Below are 20,008 nucleotides of genomic sequence, written 5' to 3' on the forward strand. Positions count from 1 at the left end.
CAGATTTGTATCTAGAAGATTTGGTAGCCGTTGAGTGACAAAAGTAGAATTCCAAATTGATTCTTTGAGTGACAAAAGTAGAATCCCAAATTGATTATGATCGCTCATACAAACAAAATCTTGGTTTCCATAAGTAGAGTTTCTTCGTATAGAAAGTTATTGTCTTCAAGATCTAATCATCAATCAGTTAGATTAAGTCAATCAAATTAATCTTGATGTACAATCAAAACCAGATCATTAGCCGTTATATGTTTGGGTTTGTATTACGTTATATCGAATTTTGATGTAAAGTTTGAATGCAATAGACTTTACAATCTGAGTCTAAGCATAATCTGCTTATGAACAAATTTAGCTTTAAGGTCTAGACACAGTCTGAATAAGTTCAGTTTCAGCATAAAATCTATCTTCCGGTTCCTCATTCACGTTCAATCTGGAATTTGTCGGAGTTGGCAGACTTCTGGTGTAGAACAAACTTTGGCACTAAAGTCTGGCAGTTTTCAAACTTTGACACAAAAGTTTGGAAATCTTCATAATATATTTTGGACAAATGTTACATTCAGTCTTATGGTCGTCTTCAGACTTTAACAATATCATTTTTATTATTTGCATAGTCTGTTACTCAACAATTAAACACATTAGTAGCATTTGATTTATTTTGTCATTTTCGAAACATCATAAGGAATTTCCCTAACAATTATAACAACATTTTTCAATGAGTAATAATTTCAAGCGATATACATAATTAGTTTTAAGAAAATATTTTTTAAAACGATTCATTTTTCATGAAACAAATGTACACCTTTTTGTGTTCTTGATATAGCAAATTTATTTGCATAGTATTATCAAATATATGACTTTTCCAAACATTAATATCTCTATTAACTAACCCACCAATAGGCAGCTAAGTTGATTCAGCTTTGGGCACTTCATCGTAGAGGTCCTAGGTCGAAATTCCGCAGCTGCTAACACGTCTTAAGTGAGGGTCATGGTGGTGGGGTCCTATGCTATTCTCCCCCGAGGTATAGAGGCCCGGCCCTTCGGTGCCGTCTAAGCATGGAGAGGCCCATGGTGGAGTCTTCGGTTATTTTAAAAAAAAAAAAAAATCTCTATTAACTACAAAAAGAATAAAAATAAATTAAATTAAAATAGGATACCAATTTGGAGAAAATATTGACCGCACAAAATGTGTTAGCATAACAAATAAGAAGAGCCCTGAGGTTGCGACACACATCTAAACTAGGGCCCAAATGTAAGACTATTTTGAATTGAGCGAACACTCTTCTCACTCTCTCTCTCTCTCTCTCCCTCTCTCCCTTGCACACTCTCTCTCTTCACCACCCCCTCTCTCTTCCACCGCGCCACCCCTCCGGCTTCGACTTCGGCTCATCCTACACTCTCTCTTTTCGCTCGACACTCAACTATGCCCCCTCTATCTTCCTTCACCAAGCCCTCATTTGACTGATGAGCCACCGAGTTGCCCCTCTAGCTTTGCCATCGCCAATGCTCTCCCGACTATGCCCTCTCTCTCTCTCTCTCCTCTTTGAGTCATGACTAAGCCCTCGTCCAACGAACCACCATACAACCTCTACTCTACCTCGTAAGGTTGCCTCTGCCGTCATGAAGTTCGTCGATCAAGTGAGGTAGTTCATCAGAAGGACAAGGGTTCAAGGAAGGAGAAAGAAAGAAAGTCGAGCAAGAAAGAGAGCTAGTAAGGGAGATGAGAGATAGAAAGAGCATGCAAGGGAGAAATTTTTTACCTAAAATTTGGGTCCCACTTTGGACACATGTCACAATCTCAAGGCATTCTTGATGAGAGAAAGAAAGAGCATGCAGGTGAGGAATTTTTTCCCTAAAATTTAGGTCCCACTTTGGACACATGTCACAACCTCAAGGCCATTCTTATTTGTTGTATCAACACGTCTTGTATGGCCAATATTTTCTGCCATTCCTAGCTCTCCCCTCATGTCCATGTCATTATTTTATTTTCCGTCTATACCATCCAAATACTGTTTTCTAATAGCGAAATATATTTTAATTTTCAAAAAATCTGTGCATTTAAACATAATCAAAGAAAAATCTAACAATTGGCCCTGCTGTTAAATCCAATATCTTCCTTCTTTTCCTCTTCTCTAACAAGATTTAACAGGAAACCATTCAAAGGTCTGTTGTTTTCTCAGAGACAGGTTCAAGACAAAACTATCGTATCCCACATATAACAGAATGCCTTTATGCCTTAACCCAAGGTAGGTGGCGTTCGACATGCAGAAACAGTAATGCACCAGATGGCCGCGAAACGATGAAAATCCAGTATGCCATCACTTCTCTGCTCTATAATCCGAGGTTAATGACCTCTTTGTCCACCGGTGAGATAGGGCAAGCCCAGTGCAACCCCCACCCCATGCGACGCGAAGTGGGTCATGTGCCTTTGCAGGCGACAATAGTAGTTGGGGTGAAGCATGGACTGTGGTGGGCTGGGTATGGGGAAGAGAGAGGCGGCGGACCATCTGGGTTTTCTTCTGTGTTAGTAAGTAAAGTCACAAGTTTGTGACAATATCTGACAAAACATATCAATCAGAGCTTCGGCTGAAGCCGATCAACAGCAGCCAAACATAGTCACTCCCCAAAGGCCTAATTCCTGAAGGGACGGAGTCGCTACACAAACATTTGAATGCGATGACCCAAGAAAAATTGCAGTTGAAGACTCATGACCCAAACAAAATGTGGGCATCTGTTCCTCCTCCTCCTTCCCTTCCCCTCCCCCACAACACCCAAAAAAAAAGGCACCAGTGCTTACAAACACAAATCAATCAAAAGTGAAGTACAAAGAGCATTGAAGTCCAAGTGCCTGTCTCCTCCACAAGGTCACGTAAGGTTGTGAGGAAAGCAGAGTGAATGATGCACGTTTATAGTCATTCCACCTCTGCTCTCTCCGATACAAAACTCTAAGCCCCTTAGATGATGAAAAACAGAAAGGGCTTTGACAATTATTTTGAGAAAGACAAGCACGTAGAAGCATGAACTTCTTGAGCTTTACCACCTCAACATTTTCAATTTCTTCTATGACACAACCGATGCTAACAAGATGTCCAAGATTGCTCCTTAGCCTATTAACAGACCCTAGATAAAAAGATTTGCGAAAATCAATCTACAGGATGCACAACATCAAATTGATTTGCCTCCCATGATTAACTGTCATCCAATAACAAGCACAGATTTCATTCTTTGGCTAATGATTCAAAAGCTTTCAAGCATAAATCCCATTAACAGTCCCTTATAAGCAATATATGTTCTACTGTCCATAACTTATCTCCTTGGAAAAGCTTCGTACTTTGCAAATCACTGCAATTATAAAGGTTCTAAACTCACATCGGCACCACAAAAATGAACCTCCAGACAATAGATCGTGATAAATCATGAAGTCTAAAAATGATAAACATAACAACAACAGAAACACGAGTTCCCCAAATACAGCACAAAGTTCTTTCATTTGACACAACCATTGCATATCGGCATCGCAAATTATCAAAGTCTGCAACAGCAAGTCCTCAAATGGTTGGATCCATTGAGATCGCCAAGAAAATGAAATCTAACAAGGCGATGGATCTAGGATGCAAATTTTAACTTTTTTCTTGGTTGGGAGGGGGCTTCATGTTATTCAAAAAAACTTAAAGAGAAGCGTCTATATAAAGTATATTGTTATGAGCACATGCACGCCCACAACAAAGAGAGAGAAACACAGACAGAGACAGACAGATACAGAGGTAGACACATTCCTTTCAATTCTAGGAATTCGTTCTATGACTTGAACGACCATCAATAGAAGCACGCAGCAGAAAGCATGATATATCTAAGTGCATCAGATCTCCACAGAAGTTAGTTCCTTTTGCTCATTTCATTAAAAGAAAACCAGAAGGGAAGGGAAGGCTCTATGTGCCTTTGTGTGGGTGGATGTGAGCATCCATGTTGTGTGTGCATAATTTGAAATAAGATTATAGTTCGTCATCCCTCTTCAAATTTTCCAAACACCCAAGGCTCCCCTTCTAAATCTAAATCCGAAGGCCACTACTGGGAAGGATCCAATCAAAAAAAAAAAAAAAGGAAGCAATTGGACCCAATTTCTCCATAATAACGTTTTGAATGCAAAACAGCAAATACAACAGGTTTTCTCCCACGAAATTCTAGGAGTATGAACTGTTGATTGTCCTCTGCTTTCCCCACTGAGAAGAAGTGAAGATTTTGCCCAGATGTTTGCAACACTGGTCATGCATAGAAACCAAATTCCATTAGTGATGTTCTAACAGCTGCTACAACTTAAGTGATCAAGAAATATCGCCAACACTTCCAGACGGGGCAAAAATCAATCTTCTTCAGGTTCAGGAGCAGACTCATTAACCCAGAACTAAGACTTTAGTTGATGGGCAAAGTAATATCTGGACATCACCTATAAGCATTCTGACAGTGACTTACAACTACAAAAGCCAGGGCCATCATCAGAAGAAAAGGCAACAAAGCGGACATATGACATGTTTTCTCAACTTCAAATGGCTGTCTTAAATTTATTCTTCAAACACTCGTAGAGAGAAGTTAAGTTAAAACTCCACAAAGCCACTTACTCAATTGCAATTCATTCGAGCCTGAAGATAACCGTCGTTGTCATGTCTTTTAGCCGGTGATCATGGTTCCAGCTCCTTCGTCCGTCATGATCTCGAGGAGCAACGAATGCGGGACCCTTCCATCAATTATACTCGTCGTCCTCACACCCTGCGCCAACGACCTCACACAGCAATTGACCTTCGGAATCATCCCTCCCGCAACCAACCCCTCCTCTATCATCTTCTTCACCCCCTTTATATCAATCTCCTTCACCAAGCTACTGGGATCATTCCGGTCTCGAAGAATCCCCGCGACATCTGTCAACAAAATCAGCTTCTCTGCACCCAATGCAGCTGCCAACTCACCTGCCACTGTGTCGGCATTGATGTTATATGGCTGCCCATCCTTGTCGGCCGCCACAGATGCGATCACGGGAATGTGGCCACTGTCCGTGAGGGGTCGAAGCACGGAGGAGTCGACGGAGGCCACCTCCCCGACGAACCCCAATTGGGCAGCGTTCGGGGCAGGGCGGGCGGTGAGTAGGCAGCCGTCCATGCCGGAGAGCCCGACGGCGGTGGCCCCCGCCTTGTTGATGAGCGAGACCAGGTGCTTGTTCACCTTCCCGACGAGGACCATGGAGACGATCTCCATGGTGGAGGCGTCGGTGACGCGGAGCCCGTCGCGGAACACGGGCTCGATGCCGAGGCGGCCGAGCCAGGAGTTGATCTCGGGGCCCCCGCCGTGGACGAGGACGGGGCGGAGCCCCACGCAGGCGAGGAGGACGAGGTCGTTGACGACGGAGGCGCGGAGGGCCTCGGACTTCATGGCGGCGCCGCCGTACTTGACGACGATGGTCTTGCCCCGGAACTTCTGGATGAAGGGGAGGGACTCGGAGAGGACGTCGACCCGGAACTGCCCCGCCGGCGGGGCGGCGGCGGCGGCGGCGAGGAGGCGGCGACGGAGAGGCGGGGGTGCGGAGAGAGCGGGGGTCTTGGCGGGGGCTAGGGTTCTGGGGAGAGGAGGAGAGAGGCGGAGGTGGTGGTGGTGGTTTCCGGTCAGTGCCATCTTCGTTCCTTCCCGGCGCTCCGCCTCGCTTCTCTCTCTTCCGCCCTCCCTCCCTCTCTCTCTCTCTCTCTCTCCTCTGCTCTGCGGGGCGGCGCTGCGGAGGCGCGGTTTTATTTGCCGTCTGTCTCGGCGAGGGATGCTGACGTGACGATGCGACGGCGGCGGCGGGGTGCATTTCGCGGACCGTGCGAGTTAGGCTTAGGAGCACGCGCACGCGTGCGTGCGTGCGTGTGCGGCGCCGCGAGGCCTCCTCGACAGTGCCGTTTTCACTTGCCCGGTGATTACGTCACACGGATTTTAAATTTTACGCCAATTACGGAAGATCCCCCGCTGTTGTACATACACCATTGAACTTTCATTTTATTATAATTTAGATTAATATCACAAAACATCTCAAACTAGTATGCTTAGGATGAATTTATTCAAAATTAATTTTTCGATCAGCAAAAACTATAAATTTGTGCACATAACTAATTTTTCATCAAATTTTATTTACGTGATGGTTGACGAGTGAATTGATTTGACATTTTATCTTTCATTTGTTATAAATATTAATTTGTAGCTTTTTGTGATATTAATATAATTTAACCGGAGGTAAATTTATCATAAATATACATATTTGAAGTTTTTAATAATCAAAAAATTGATTTTGAGTAAATTTATCACAAATGTATTGATCTTAGTTAACCCTTTTAATTATTGTCCCTCCACAATTTTTCCCATTAGCACGTGCGCAATATGCATGACTTTTAAGGAAGAAAATAATATTTTCATCTCATCTTTTTTAAAAGGGATATATTTTTACTCTTAATTGCTGTAAAAATAAATAGTATAGAAATTATTAATGAAAATAGTAAAAAGATTCGATAAATAGACACACTGGTAATTAAATAAAATATTTCGAGAGATAGAGTAAAAAATGAATTTTTAAAAGGAAATGGTTGTTTGAAATCAAAGGTGGGTTTTTTTTTTAAAAAAAAGTATTTTTCATCGATCAACCAGTCATTTGCATTGATTTATTATTTTGAGTATATAAAGAATATCCAGTTTTTGTTAATTGACCTTTTTGTTGTTGAGACATTTTTTTTTTCTTTTTACTTGATTGTGCTTTGTTCCCTTAAAACATTAATTCTATCAAATTTATTACCAATTTTCAAATATTTCTATTTTGTAATATAATTGTTTGTATTTTTCTTATTAATATTTAGTTAACTTATCCAGGTAAAAGACATTTCTCAAAAATTGGGATGCAAATACATTTTTGCCCTTTAAAACTCGTGTTTGTTACACATGATAATGGAAATACACGAAGGGTTAACTATTGTAGCAAAATGAAGATTCAAGGGGGTGATATGTAACCGTTGAAGGTAAACAGTAGCACGCCTAAATTTTGTATGTAATTTTCATTAGTAAGGACCGCTGCAAATCAAAGGACCAAGATTGACGAGCACGGTGTTAACGCCTAAATTTTGGCAACCCGTTTAGTCGTTTATCATATTAAAAAATTAGGGGTTAATTTTACCCCTAAAAAAAATAATTAATCGCATAACATATAGTTTTAGGTGCATTTATTTTTTATTTGTATTTACATTGGGCCAGTGACGGATGAATTCGAATTGATGATTCGGAAACTTTAAGTTGATGAGTCGGGCTAAGCCCACGAAAAAAAAAAAAAGCAAATCGGTCCAAGTCCGTATCCTCGGAGATATTTTACGGATTTATCTTTGTGAGATTTCAATTCAAAAGCAAATATTACGTTTGGAAAAAACAAATATTGCGTTTCGAAAAGAAATCTTATATGGATTTGGAAAATTTAAAAATCCTATCCGTGCCCTACAAATAAGTCACAATTGAGAACACACAGCCGCAAAAAAGAGAGAACTCACGTTCTCCACGGAGAGAGAGGCAATACCGAGGGGAAGACTCCTTTTTCACGAAGGTGGCGATAGAGCTAAGTCAAAATACCGTTCCAGCCGTCTTTTTGGCATTGTGCAGCCTCAGTTCTTCATCTGCAACGCCTTGTTAATAAGTGCTACCCTATTGAGCTGTTGCCGACACCATGGTTTGACGTGCCTGAGTTGTGTCGAGTTCCCCGATGTGCTACCCTCATCACGTTTAAAGCTCTTGGTTTGTGGAATCTCCAGTGAATTGCTCCGACAGATTTTAATCCCAACCCTGAGCACACCACCAAGAGTTGTTTCATCACGCTGAGAAGCATCACCGCAAAAAAAGCCTTGTTGCGATCCGTCACTGACTTTTGCCCCGTGATCTCTCCGAGCTGAGCACCAGCGAAGACCTGTCGTCCAGAAGAGCCGGACCACCAGTGGCTACCCTCATCGATGACCCCGGCCTCGACAACTCGCTACTCGGATTGTGCTGTTGAATTTCTTTGTTTTGCAGGCTGACTTGTGTGCCGGTGACCAGGTGGCCATGTCCCTATGATTCTTGAGTATATCGTCCGTGAAGAAAATTCACTCGTGTTCACACTTCGGCGTCCATCAAGTCACGACACTATCGGTTGACAAAGAAGAAAAATACGAGAATTCTCAATGGAATATTTGAATTCACGGCCACTCATGAAGTTCACTCGAAAAGTTATAGTCAAAGGACAAATGGTGCGTTTGGGAAGACTTTTGGGAAAAGTCTTTGAGAAAAGGTAAAAGCAAAATGCAAAGTCTCTTTGGTAAATTTATTTGTGAAAATCCATTGTGAAATATTTTTGTGCAAAATAATGTTTGGGTAAATTAAATTTGTAAAATACTTTTATTATTAAAAAAAAAAAAAGAACGTTGGGCCAAGGCTTCGCCCGGCCAAGGGCTTCACGGCCAAGGGCTTCACCGGTCACCGCCGGCGAAGGGTAGGCAATCCGGCGAGGGTCGCGGCGACCCTCGCCACGCCGTTGTGCGACCCACTGCGCTGCAGAGGTCGTCGGCGACCCATCTGGTCGCGCGTGAAGGTTGCGGCCGGGCGTGGTCGCGACCGGATCTGCGACCGGATGCGTTGCGCGAAGGTCGCGACCTTCGCGGAGGTCGCCGAGCATGGTCGGCAACACAGATCCGGTCGCTACCAGATCCGCATTGCGACCTTCACGAAGGTCTCGACCAGATGGGTGTCGCGAAGGTCACGACCTCCACGGAGGTCGCCCGGGCACGGCCGACGACGCGGATCTACGTCGCGACCTCCGCGAAGGTCGCTCGCTTGAAGGTCGCGACCGCGACCCATCTCGGGTCGCAGTGCGAAGGTCGCGGCCGGCGACCGATCTGCGACCAAATGGGTCGCGGTCGTGACCTTCGCGGCGACCTCTCGAGCGGGGTCACGCGACCCTCGCTGAAGGGTCGCGCGGCCGCGGCGGGTCGGCGTGGCGGGCGCGACGGTCGCCAGCGATTGCGTGCCCTTCATCGGCAATCGCTCACGAAGAAGAAAGAAGAAGAAGATGAACAGTCAGGGTAAAAAGGGAAAAACGAAAAATCAACGGGGACAATTTGGGAAGGAAATTTTTTTATTTAAGCTCGGCTCGGCATGCGAGAAGGCTGAAAGCCCAAGGCACCCCTCACCCGCCTTGGGCTTTCGGCCTTGGGAATGCTTGGCATTCCCCAAATGGGGTTTGGAAATTTTTACCAAACACCCACAAATTAGCCCAAAGAGCTTTGGGGGTTCAAAGTGGCTTGCAAATGCCACTCCCAAACGCAGCCAAACACATGGGAAAGAATTGGCCTCCGTGTAGCTTGAGGCGGTGGAAATTTGGTTTTCGGTGGGAGAGGGGGGTTAGATAAATAAATAGAAATATAAGGGTGCATGGCAGCAGGGGAAACGCCGACAGTAAGGAGATTCGAGGGTTTGGGGTCTAATTCTTTAATCTTTCATATTGCGTTGGTCCTTGCCGAGTACTTGTTTTGATTTTGCAGTCAACCGAACACCACACCGTAAATTACCAGCTCGAGCATCCCAAGCCTGAGATGCCTTGCCGGCTTGCTTTGAAGCACAGTTGGTCATCACGAACCAGCCGCCGTTCGAAGACCAAATTTGGAAGCAATTTTTGGAATAGGTAAAATTATCTATTTTAATTTCCGAAAATTTTGTTTCCTTATTTGATATATTCATTGGTGCACATGATGGAAATTCCCGATATGCCATGATATTTGCAACTCGAGTAGCCTCCTAAATTAGGAAATCTTCCTACTTTCGCAACGTGCACATGATTGACAGTCCGATTTCATGCTCAAAATGTGACTCGCAATCGCACGAAAAAATCGCCAATCCGATCTCCCGCTCGAGATTCAATTTGTGATTTATTTAAAAATCGGGTTATGGCCAACCCGATCTCATGCGTGGGATATGGTTCGCCAATTTGTGGATATCAATCATATCTTATCTGATTTGCTATCATGTTGGTTGAATCAATTTTATTTTGTTAAATAAAAAATCCAAAAAAATGCATAAATTTAGGATGTTAGATTTTCTTTAATTTAAACTGCTTGTTTAATTATGTGTCAATCTTAATTTCAGATTTTATAAAAATACAAAAATCATCATGCATATGTCATGTAGAATTAGGGTATTATTTGTACGTCATGGCATATTAGAATAAAATCGCATGTTCCATTTAAGTTTAGATTGATTTTTTAAATAGACTGCATCTTCTTAGGTTAGAGATTGCTAGGTTAAAATAATATCTTAGTTTAAATTAGGATTTAGTCTAACATGATCCTTAATATAAGCTGAATAGAATCTTAATCTAGATAGATAATTTTTGCATTTTTCTTAATTTCGAATTTCATGAAAAATACAAAAATTATTAGAATAAATTAGTTAATTCTCTGGGATAGATTGCATATTCATATCATATAGTTTAGGTCATTTAGTTAATTTGGAATTGCATATTGCATGATTTTCATTAATCAAGTGAAAAAAAAAAGAAATTGTGTGTTAATTAGAAATCATATCTAGGGTTGTTGATGTGAATTCTAATTTAATATTGCAGATGCTTTCGTTGCTTCGAGGTAAGTCTTGCAATTTATTTATTATTTATGTGGGTGTTAAATTGATGGATCGCGCACCCGTGTGATCACCTCACATATTAGGGAAATAACTTAAAATTAATTCAACATGCTTGCCAAACATTTTTCAAAATAAAAAGAAATGTACCGAAAGGGCATTAGAAAAATCTAGCGAAATCAAGTCTCCGAACTTATAAATTTCTAGTTCATAGGAGTAAAGTAAAACTCTCATTACTGGCTCTCATTACTGGGTTTCTAATCGACTCACAAAAAATAGATTAGTGGTGACTCCTAATTGAAAATCAATTGGACGTTAAAAACTTGAACCTAAGTTGCGAATTGGTATGGGCTTGGGAGAGCCCGAGTTAAATCTAGGCTTAATAATCCATTAGCCAAATCCTAGGTAGTTCACACCCTGAAAAATTGGTCGCGACACACATCACATTGGGGGACATGGCACAAGTTTTCTCAGGACATGAATCAAAGTTGAAACCTCGGAGAATTCGGTGCGTTTAGTACGGCTTGGGAAATGAGCTTTGGAAAAATTAGGCAACCTAAAGCTCTTAGGGGAAATGCAAATTACATTTGATAAAAATTCTTTTATAAAGCTATTTTTGAGTTAAATTAGTGTTTGGCAATTTTATTTTATTTTTTTGCAAAGAGCTTTTGGATGTAATTTTTCTTTTTTTTTTATTAAAAAATCATACCCTCACCAACTAGATTGAGCCTCGTCGGCCCTCTCCAGTCACCATTGCACAAAGGAGATGTATAGAAACAATGAGGGGCAAAACCGAAAAACTAAAGAAGTGATGAGAGTAATTTTGAAAAAAAAATTATTTAACTATAGTTTCGGCATTCCATAAATAACTAAAAACTCAATGTTGGTCCCCTTCTCAAGGTTAGCATTTAATCGAAAGTCTCTTTTTTTTTTTTTTTTTGTCTTACTCTATGCCTACTCTACACTCACTTTCAGACTTTTACCCTACTTCTTGCAAGGCGTGGGAATCGAAACCCATTCCTGAAACTTTACTCGTCCTCACTCCATCCCCCTGAAAAGATGGGGATTTGAACCCCTCACCTCCCCTTTCCATGTTGGAAGGGTTGCCACTGAGACGAATCCCAATAGTTAATCGAAAGTCTCTTGGAATGCTTGCTAAATACCAGTATTTCTCAAAGAGATTTTTGAGGTGAAAAACCTTTTGAAAAATGCTAAAACCAAAACGTGAGTCATTTTATTTGTAAGAAAAGAAAACTGCCCCCTCCCCGGCTTTTGAACTTCCTACCCTTCTCACCACATCTCTCTTTTTCTCTCGCAAGAAGGCTACAACCAAGATTCAAAGTCAAGTGATAGAAAGTGTCAAGACCATGACCTCCTCGAATCGTTAAGGGTGGTTCAAGTGTAACTTGGTGTGTGGTGGGGGTGTTAACTTTGTCAATGGCCCGTGAATTTGACTTGAGTTGATGTTTTTACCTTGGTAATGATCAGTTTGGGCTAATTGTCCAAAAAAGTCTCAAATTTATCTCATTCTTAAAATTTTGTTTTCTCTCATTATAAATCATAGGAATTCAATCCCATATCTAAAATTAAACACCTTCACCCTTGAGAAGGTGAGGAATAGAATCCTCACATTCCTCTTCGAAATTGTGAAGGGTGACTACTGAAGGCACCTTAAATAGTTCAATGAATGATTTAATTTTAGTCGGCAATCGTTAACATGGATGTGAGTTAACCTACAAAGCACAATTATACCGATGTGACAATTTTTTTTTTTCAATTATTAATTTTTTTGCCCTTTTCTTTTCTTCATCTACTTTTGCCTTTTTCTTTTACTTTCCTAAAAGCCTGCTCACGAAAAGAAAAAGCCCGGTCAATATATTCGCTGGAACGAGCTCGCTGAGATGAGGCGTGGCATACGCTCATTGCTCAGTCCAAGCTTGCGCTCCCTCGCCTACCATCTCCGCTTCCCTTCCACGCTCCCGTCGCACTCCAATGGCGTCGATCGCAATCCACGTAGAAGAAGAAGAAGAAGAAGCCGCAGCCGCCTCCTCTCCTCCACCTCCTCCTCCTCCTCCTTCTGCACAGACGAGCCAGTGGATCGCGTACGTTCCAAGACGCCGCCGATCGCCGATCGCCGATCGACATCCTCCTCCTCCTTCTTCCTCCTCCGTGATTCCGCGGAATTCCGGCCGGTTCTCATCGCTTGAATCCGCGTCTCAGGGCGCAGGACCTGCTCCGGCGAAGGCTGATCGAGCGCGACGATTTCCCGTGGACCTTGCCGGGCGGCGGCGGCGGCGGCGAGGCGCTGAAGTACGTCGGCGGCGGCGGCGAGGCGCTGAAGTACGTCGGCGGCGTCGACATGAGCTTCGCCAAGGACGACGCCTCGCTGGCCTGCGCGGCGCTCGTCGTCCTGGACCTCGCGACGCTGCAGGTCGTGTACGAGGACTTCGCCGTCGTCAGGCTCGAGGTCCCTTACGTTCCTGGCTTCCTCGCTTTCAGAGAGGTGATTCTGATTTCGCGATGGATGAGTCAATCTCTAGTTGAATTCAGGATTGTTGCGATTGCTGTTACAGATATGTAGAATTCGATCCTTTTGATCATTCGTGTTGTCTGTTCCTTGTCAGGCCCCTGTTCTTCTGGGACTTCTGGAGAAGGTCAAAAGCAGTGCCAAGGATATCTGTCCACAGGTTTGTGATTGCCTGGTTTGAGGTTATTACCTTTCCATTCAAACCTCATGCTAGTTACTGAATAGTAGGTTGTGATTATCACTGTTTTTTCCTCCTCTGCCTTTTAACATCTCTGAATTTTCTTTGACATGTAACTTCAACAGTTAATAATGGTCGATGGAAATGGGTTACTTCATCCTCGAGGCAAGTGTTAAGGCTCACACGACCTTTCTTTTCTTCTGAAATTAGTTAAGTATGACAATTAGTGGGGACTGGTATTGAGGAAAATTGCTATTGACCACCCGGAACTATGGAGTTCCTGCATTGTCCTTCATGATCAATTTTGTATTGAGTCTGATAATTTCTTCTTTTAGAAATGGTCCTACGAGTTTTCTTGGTTTCCAGGAGAATCCCTTATTTATTAACCTCGCATTTTCTTTTCAGGTGTCTTCACTTTTTTGGTGTAGTTGCATGCTGCCAGTTTGTGCATAGGAGTGTCTAGATAGATTTTTAATTTTTTCCTTTTTGCTTCATCTAAATTTTGAAACAGATGCACTTTAAATTTGTTTTAACCTGAAACATCTGAAACTCAATGTATAAATGTGCATATAAGCATACATATATATATTTTTTTAATGTCGATTCATGTATAAAAGATTTACTTTGGTTTTTACAGCCTTTTGCATATAATACGCTCAAGTAGTGTTTGATTAATTTTGGTAACATGCTGTTGCATTAAGTGTTTGGAGTCTATTAGGATTCTGATAAGTTTCCTTTCCCTATTTTGAATTGGATTTAATGTTTCCTTTTCCTAGTTTTATTAGGGTATTGGAATTCCTACTTTGGCTAGTTTGTATTTCTTTCTTTTCAATGGAGTCGAGGATCAATTATATTTGGCAATTTTTGTGCTTTGGGATTGTGTCATGCAAATCTACTCTTAGGTTTGATGCTTAAGAAACCCTAGGTGTGATTCTCATGAAGCTTTGCATATGAAGACTAAAAATTATCTTTTGCTGTGGGACTCACTGTCCTACATTAACCCATCAGTGTAAAACTTCTCCTTGTCAATAGGAGGACATTGCCATGATGAAAAATTATGATTTGCATTTTTGTTTGACATTTTCATTGTGTTTGATCAAGCAAGATACTTGGTTTTTCTTTTAAGCTATGTTGACCGCTTAGTCAAGCTATGTTCTGATAATATATCCTTTGTAACTATGATGACTTCATTAAAACCTGAAGCTTTCTTTGGTAGGTTTTGGATTAGCCTGCCATCTTGGTGTTCTGGCTGATCTCCCCACCATTGGGATTGGAAAAAATGTGAGTATAACCACGTCTAGCATGGAATATTGTGTTGTTGGTACTAAGTCGCCACTAATTATACTAGTCTACTTGAACATCACATCTCCAAGGATGAGAACTCTCAGTTTAGACTTCTACAGATGTTTTGTCTACTTCTATTTCCTAATATTACGTGTCTGCAAAAGAACTAGGTTCTCACTTGATCTTTCTAGACTCCAGTTTTTAGCTTAATTCCATATCATCTTCTTAAGTAAATATTCTGAGAATAAATCTATGTATGGTTTATATCAGTTGCATCATGTGGATGGTCTGACTCTATCTGGAGTGAAGCAGCTTCTAGAAGCCAAGGATAACTTCTCTAAAGATCTTCTCACTTTGACTGGATCCTCTGGACGCATATGGGGTGTGGTAAGGATTTTGGCTTGAGTTCTTGGATTTGCTCGAGGCAGCATCTAATGTTCTACATGCAATCCTTAATGTGCTTTGAAGCTGTCACTGGAAATACGAGTACTTTACTAACAAACTGTAAAAAAGGAAAAGACATATGCAGACAGTAATGGTGAAAGATATTATAGTTTCCTAAAGTTGATGAAAAATTTCTCCTTGATTTCCTTGTTCATCATAAACTTGTATTATCCAACACATGAACAGCACTGTGATCTGAGTGATGCTGTCAGAAGTTCTTGCCACTAGAAGTTCTCAGCAGTTGTCATGACTTGAATGATGATGCAGTTGACTGTGCTTCACAATATGTACTCATCAGTCAAACACCTCTTGTTGGTTCCCATGAGGAAATCCAATTGCTCTTCGTGTCTTTTATGATGTCTCTTATCAATTTTCGTCATGAACGTGGTACTGGCTTTTGAAAAGGAACTATTCATTCTTTTTTACATGAGTGGCTGGGAGATTATTCAAATGGACCTGTATTTCCTAGCAATCATTCTTGAGACATCATAGGAAGTTGGTTCATTGAATTGTGATTGCTTATGATTATGATGATCTACAATATTGTGAGAAATGAGCTCAAAGGAAGATCTTGTTAAGAATTTTGACAAAAAAAAATGATTGGTTTCTACCATAGTTTGCAAGGTGGATGACAACTTCAATTATTGCATATATTAGGAGATGGAAAATATTAGGAGATGGAAATCCAAAGCTTGAGCCCATTAACTCGTCTTGTTGGATGGAATTCCCCTTGATATATCTTTGCAATATATCCAAGACATAGTTGTGATGTTCTGAATCAAGACGTAGATAGCATGTTATGCTTGATAGTACAACCAAAAAGGTGGTGTCAACGGATAGCTTGTGAGGTTTTTGTTATCTTGTTTGTTGGCTCTTAGAAGTTTTGCTTCAAGTAAATGTATTCTTTACAGGCAATGCAATCAACATGGAATACATCAAAGCCTATTTTTGTGTCAATTGGACACCGTATATCCCTTCAAACTGCTGTCAAAGTTGTTGGGATGACTTGCAAATATCGGGTCCCAGAGCCAGTGCGACAGGTAACCAATTGATGTTAAAACTCGAACCTGTTTGTGTTTGTTCGCTTCCCATACGAGGACTCTACTTCACTAGAAATTTGTTGTTAAGTATGCTTCGTGCTGAATCAGCTTATCACATGTTACTTCTGTGGTCTTGGCCCTTGATGGTGCTTTGATCATTCAATTTAAACAAGGATGGTATGCTATTTCACAAGGAATGACAAATATCTGCATACCATTTAGGTAGGTGATAATATTCACGGGAATCATTTTTGTGACATGTTGAATTGCAGGCTGACATCAGGTCAAGAGACTTCCTTCGCAAGAATGGTTATATCTGTTAGGGAGCTCATCAGGTACCTCCATTTTGACTTTGCTATATGTTCTGGTTTCATTGCCAATCTATGCATACCATATAGGTAGGTGAAATATTCATAGTGCTCATTCTTCTGATGACAATTTGCGGGCCGTCATCAGATCATTATTCTTAGAATGATTATGTCTGTTCTGAGCCATACTTGCATTTTGACATTGCTATATGGTCCTATTTGTTTTAGTAATGAATATGGAAGTACATATGCGCGAGTAACATGCACGAGTCTCGTATAATAAACAACATTTGGTGCCATCAAAGGAGACAACTCGTTTAACAGCTGCATTATTTTTCTTTATATGTCTTATTGCAGGCTATGTTAACTTCAGAATTCTAACTCAAAGCATGGTTTTCTTCATTGGTGCTTAGATCTGGTATGTTGAAATTGTCATAAGTCCTACTTTCTGAATTTCCTAATTATTGTCACAGCACCAAGAATGCTTTTGACAGCCATTTTCTGTTCTTTTTCTTTTCTCTCATTTTGACAGCAAAAAAGCTGGTTGTTAAGATTAGAATGTTGAAGAATATCAGTAGGCTCGTTGAATTAAGCTGTCATATCAATATCCTAAAGTGGCAGCTGACTCAAGATATTCAGGTGTTAAGGTGTTTACTTGGCTAGTTGAATTAGGATGGCTCCTTCTGTATCTGCTTGCATAGAGAAGTACTTTAATTAAGGAGAATGAAGAAACAAACTGAGTACACTGTATATCATAAGGTGACAACAAAAGAAAACATAGAAGAGAGATGAGAGAAAAGAAAGTAACCTAAAGAGAATGTTATAACTTTAAACCAGTTTAATTTAGCTCTTGTTCCTCTCTAGCCATAAAATCCACATGACTGACAAAAGAAGAGTTTTCCAAGTTTACGGTGATGACACTGGCCATTTCTTCCTCCTTTTCAACTTATCCTAAATGGTAGAACCCCATGCGTGGCTATGAAACCAAATGAATGTGGTACATTGCCCAAAAACTCACTTTTGAGTTCTTTTGAAGGAAAAACATTTGCTGTGTTTACGGCATGCTAAATCTTTAGTCTGTTCACATGTTATTTAAAGCTAAATAAATGGTTAAAACAGATTAAGAAGTTGTGCAGAGTGCTAAGAGGTACCACACAGTAAAATCGGGTCTATTTTTGTTAACCAGAATCATTCGATCTGTTCATCCCTTGTCTGAACCTTTTAGATCTATAAATTTGCTTTCTTTTAGTCCTAAAAGAAGTCCTTTTGCTTAAAGAAGGAAAAGGACACTGGAAGTGCCATAACTTTTTAACATCACTCACTTCAGTGTAAAAACTATTCAAGCAATCACTCGAGTGCAATACTGGTGGAAAAACGATTACCTAAATGCCTCTGGCAACAAATTCTGGCGATTTGTCTTATGCGGCTTTTTAAAAAACTGAGTTTGACACGGGTTTTTAATAGAAAGTTTAGTGTAGCGTGGACAAAGTCCGCATTCCAATTCATCTGTATGCATTTATTGGAAGTGCTGATGAGTTTTGTTTCATCTTTTATTGCTTTATTTTGTACTTCTGAATCGGTTGCTTGAGTTTTCATTCATCCGTCTCTAAGCTCTCTGTTTGTGCTCATGGACTGAGAATCTGTGATAAAAAGTGCTTCCATCATGAAGAAGCAAATTGAACCGAAAGTGGCCAAGAAATTGTTTCATTCGTCATTTTTGTCTAAATTGGCAGTATGATTGTTGCTCGTCTACCTTAGCTTTGACTCTTCTTCATTTTAATTTATTTTATTTTTAAATATTATGGAGAATGAGATCGAGTGCAGATGATGTGTTACCATCCATATTTTTCTTCACTTTGAACTGATTGGAGATACAAATGATCCATGTGGAAATGTTCTTGACGCTGATGCACTCTTCAAATATATTCATCCCTTTGCCTCCATTAGTTCAATTGATTTCATGGGTATTTTAATTTGTTTTGTTTGATTCAGCCTTTCTTCAAACATTGTTTAAGTTTGGTTGCTTTTATCTTCCATTGGATTTTTTGGGTTTAGCAATTTTTGTTTGATGACATGAACAGTGACTTTTTTGGGTTCAGCCTTTGTTCTTTTTTCTTTTACTGAGTGCCAAAATGGCATTGTCTCTTATGGTTTTTGCTAATTGGGTTATGAGCCACATAGATTTGACTTAAAATAAAATTGTCACAAAGCTTATTAGGGAACCCGCAACAAGTGGAAAGAGAGAAAGAAGGAAGAGAGAAGGAATAGAGAGGAGAAGGAGAACGTAAAAGAAACAAAGAGAAGGTTGTAGTTTTCTATGTAACATAAATCTTATACCCATTGTGTTTATATTAAATATAAATTGTATATGACCATAATACCCTTATCTAAGTAAAAAATAAATAAAACTCTGAAAATTAAAAATAACTCAATTAAAGAAACTTAGCACTCCCCCTTAAGCTGGAGCATATAGGTCACTCATGCCCATAAGCTGGAGCATATAGGTCACTCATGCCCAGCTTGGAATAACTAGCAACAATATCATGACGAAATAATGTTTTGGTGAACATATCAACAAACTGATCTCTAGAGGCAACGTAAGGAGTAGCAATCAACTTCTGCTTCACAGCATCACGAACAAAGTGACAGTTAACTTCTATATGCTTAGTTTGCTATTGAAAAACAGGATTCCCAGCAATACAAGTAGCTGCTTGACTATCACATCATATCCATAGGTTGATTAATAGAAAATCCAAGCTCCTGGAGAAGAGATTTCAACCACAATAATTTGGCCACAGGTTGTGCCATAGCACGATATTCAGCCTCCGCACTAGACCTGGCAATGATAGTCTGTTTCTTTCTTCTCCAAGTAACCAAATTACCACTAATAAAGGTGCAATATCCAGTCATAAACTGTTGATCATACGTTGACCCATCCTTATTAGCATCACAATAGCCAACAAGAGTGGAAGAACCGTTAGGTTTATAAATTAGTCCTTACTAAGAGAGCTTTTAAGATATCAAAGAATGCGACAGAGAATGCGATAGAGAGCATCCCAATGAGCCTTCTTAGGTGACTCCATAAACTAACTCACCACACCAACAACAAAAGAAATATCGGGACGTGTAACAGTAAGATAAATTAGTTTCCCAACTAGACGTTGATATTGTTGCTTGTCTTCAATTTCATTTTCATCATCAACTCCAAACTTTTGATTTGGATCCATAAGAGTATCAACTAGCTTGGAAGCTAGTATATTAGTCTTAGACAAAAGATCAAGAACATACACTTTTGCTGAGACAAATTAATACATTTTTTACTTCGTAAAACTTTAGTACCTAGAAAATACCTAAGGGTTCTCAAGTTTTTAATCTGAAATTGCTGCTGAAGAAATGACTTAACCTCATAAATGTCGATCACATCACTACCAGAGACAATTATATCATCCACATATACTACAAGAATGACAACCCCCGCGGGCGATTTCTTCTTATGAACAAAAACAGAATGATCTGAATTAACATTGGTGGAAACCACATATGAAAATCACTAAATTAAAATTTTCAAACCATG

General features: G+C 40.4%; 2 protein-coding genes and 1 non-coding gene across 4 annotated transcripts; 2 read left to right on the plus strand and 1 right to left on the minus strand.

The window, feature by feature from the left end:
* Positions 1-3,863: 3,863 nt before the first annotated feature.
* On the minus strand, positions 3,864-5,829 carry LOC104437278 (acetylglutamate kinase, chloroplastic). The gene is made up of 2 exons (XM_010050197.3): positions 4,614-5,829; positions 3,864-4,256 (listed from the first exon to the last, which is right to left on the minus strand). The coding sequence occupies exon 1, from the start codon at positions 5,656-5,658 to the stop codon at positions 4,663-4,665; it is 996 nt and encodes a 331-aa protein (XP_010048499.2). The 5' UTR covers positions 5,659-5,829; the 3' UTR covers positions 3,864-4,256; positions 4,614-4,662.
* Positions 5,830-12,567: 6,738 nt separating this feature from the next.
* LOC104439557 (endonuclease V) lies at positions 12,568-17,297 on the plus strand. 2 transcript variants are annotated; one of them, XR_005550043.1, is made up of 10 exons: positions 12,568-12,755; positions 12,874-13,156; positions 13,278-13,340; positions 13,484-13,523; positions 14,575-14,639; positions 14,913-15,029; positions 15,998-16,126; positions 16,399-16,461; positions 16,792-16,852; positions 16,967-17,297. XR_005550043.1 is itself a non-coding variant. In XM_039310494.1 (9 exons), exons 1-8 carry the CDS (start codon positions 12,646-12,648, stop codon positions 16,447-16,449), a joined length of 858 nt encoding a protein of 285 aa, XP_039166428.1. In that variant the 5' UTR covers positions 12,568-12,645; the 3' UTR covers positions 16,450-16,461; positions 16,792-17,280. The 2 variants fall into 2 exon arrangements, 1 of the variants encoding a protein (XP_039166428.1); XM_039310494.1 differs by having other exon boundaries at positions 16,792-17,280.
* A 761-nt stretch (positions 17,298-18,058) lies between these two features.
* Positions 18,059-18,189, plus strand: LOC120292365. The gene has a single exon (XR_005550161.1). It is a non-coding gene; the product is annotated as a small nucleolar RNA snoR111 (small nucleolar RNA).
* The last annotated feature ends 1,819 nt before the right edge of the window (positions 18,190-20,008 follow it).

The sequence above is a fragment of the Eucalyptus grandis genome, chromosome 3 (assembly GCF_016545825.1).
Source record: "Eucalyptus grandis isolate ANBG69807.140 chromosome 3, ASM1654582v1, whole genome shotgun sequence".
NCBI classification, from domain to species: Eukaryota; Viridiplantae; Streptophyta; class Magnoliopsida; order Myrtales; family Myrtaceae; genus Eucalyptus; species Eucalyptus grandis.

Coding starts and splice junctions, on each gene's coding strand:
- LOC104437278 (XM_010050197.3), bottom strand. CDS start 5,658: ATGGCACTGACCGGAAACCACCACCACCACCTCCGCCTCTCTCCTCCT.
- LOC104439557 (XM_039310494.1), top strand. CDS start 12,646: ATGGCGTCGATCGCAATCCACGTAGAAGAAGAAGAAGAAGAAGCCGCA. Junction 13,341..13,483: donor CCAAGGATATCTGTCCACAG/GTTTGTGATTGC, acceptor TAACTTCAACAG/TTAATAATGGTCGATGGAAA. Junction 16,127..16,398: donor TCCCAGAGCCAGTGCGACAG/GTAACCAATTGA, acceptor GTTGAATTGCAG/GCTGACATCAGGTCAAGAGA.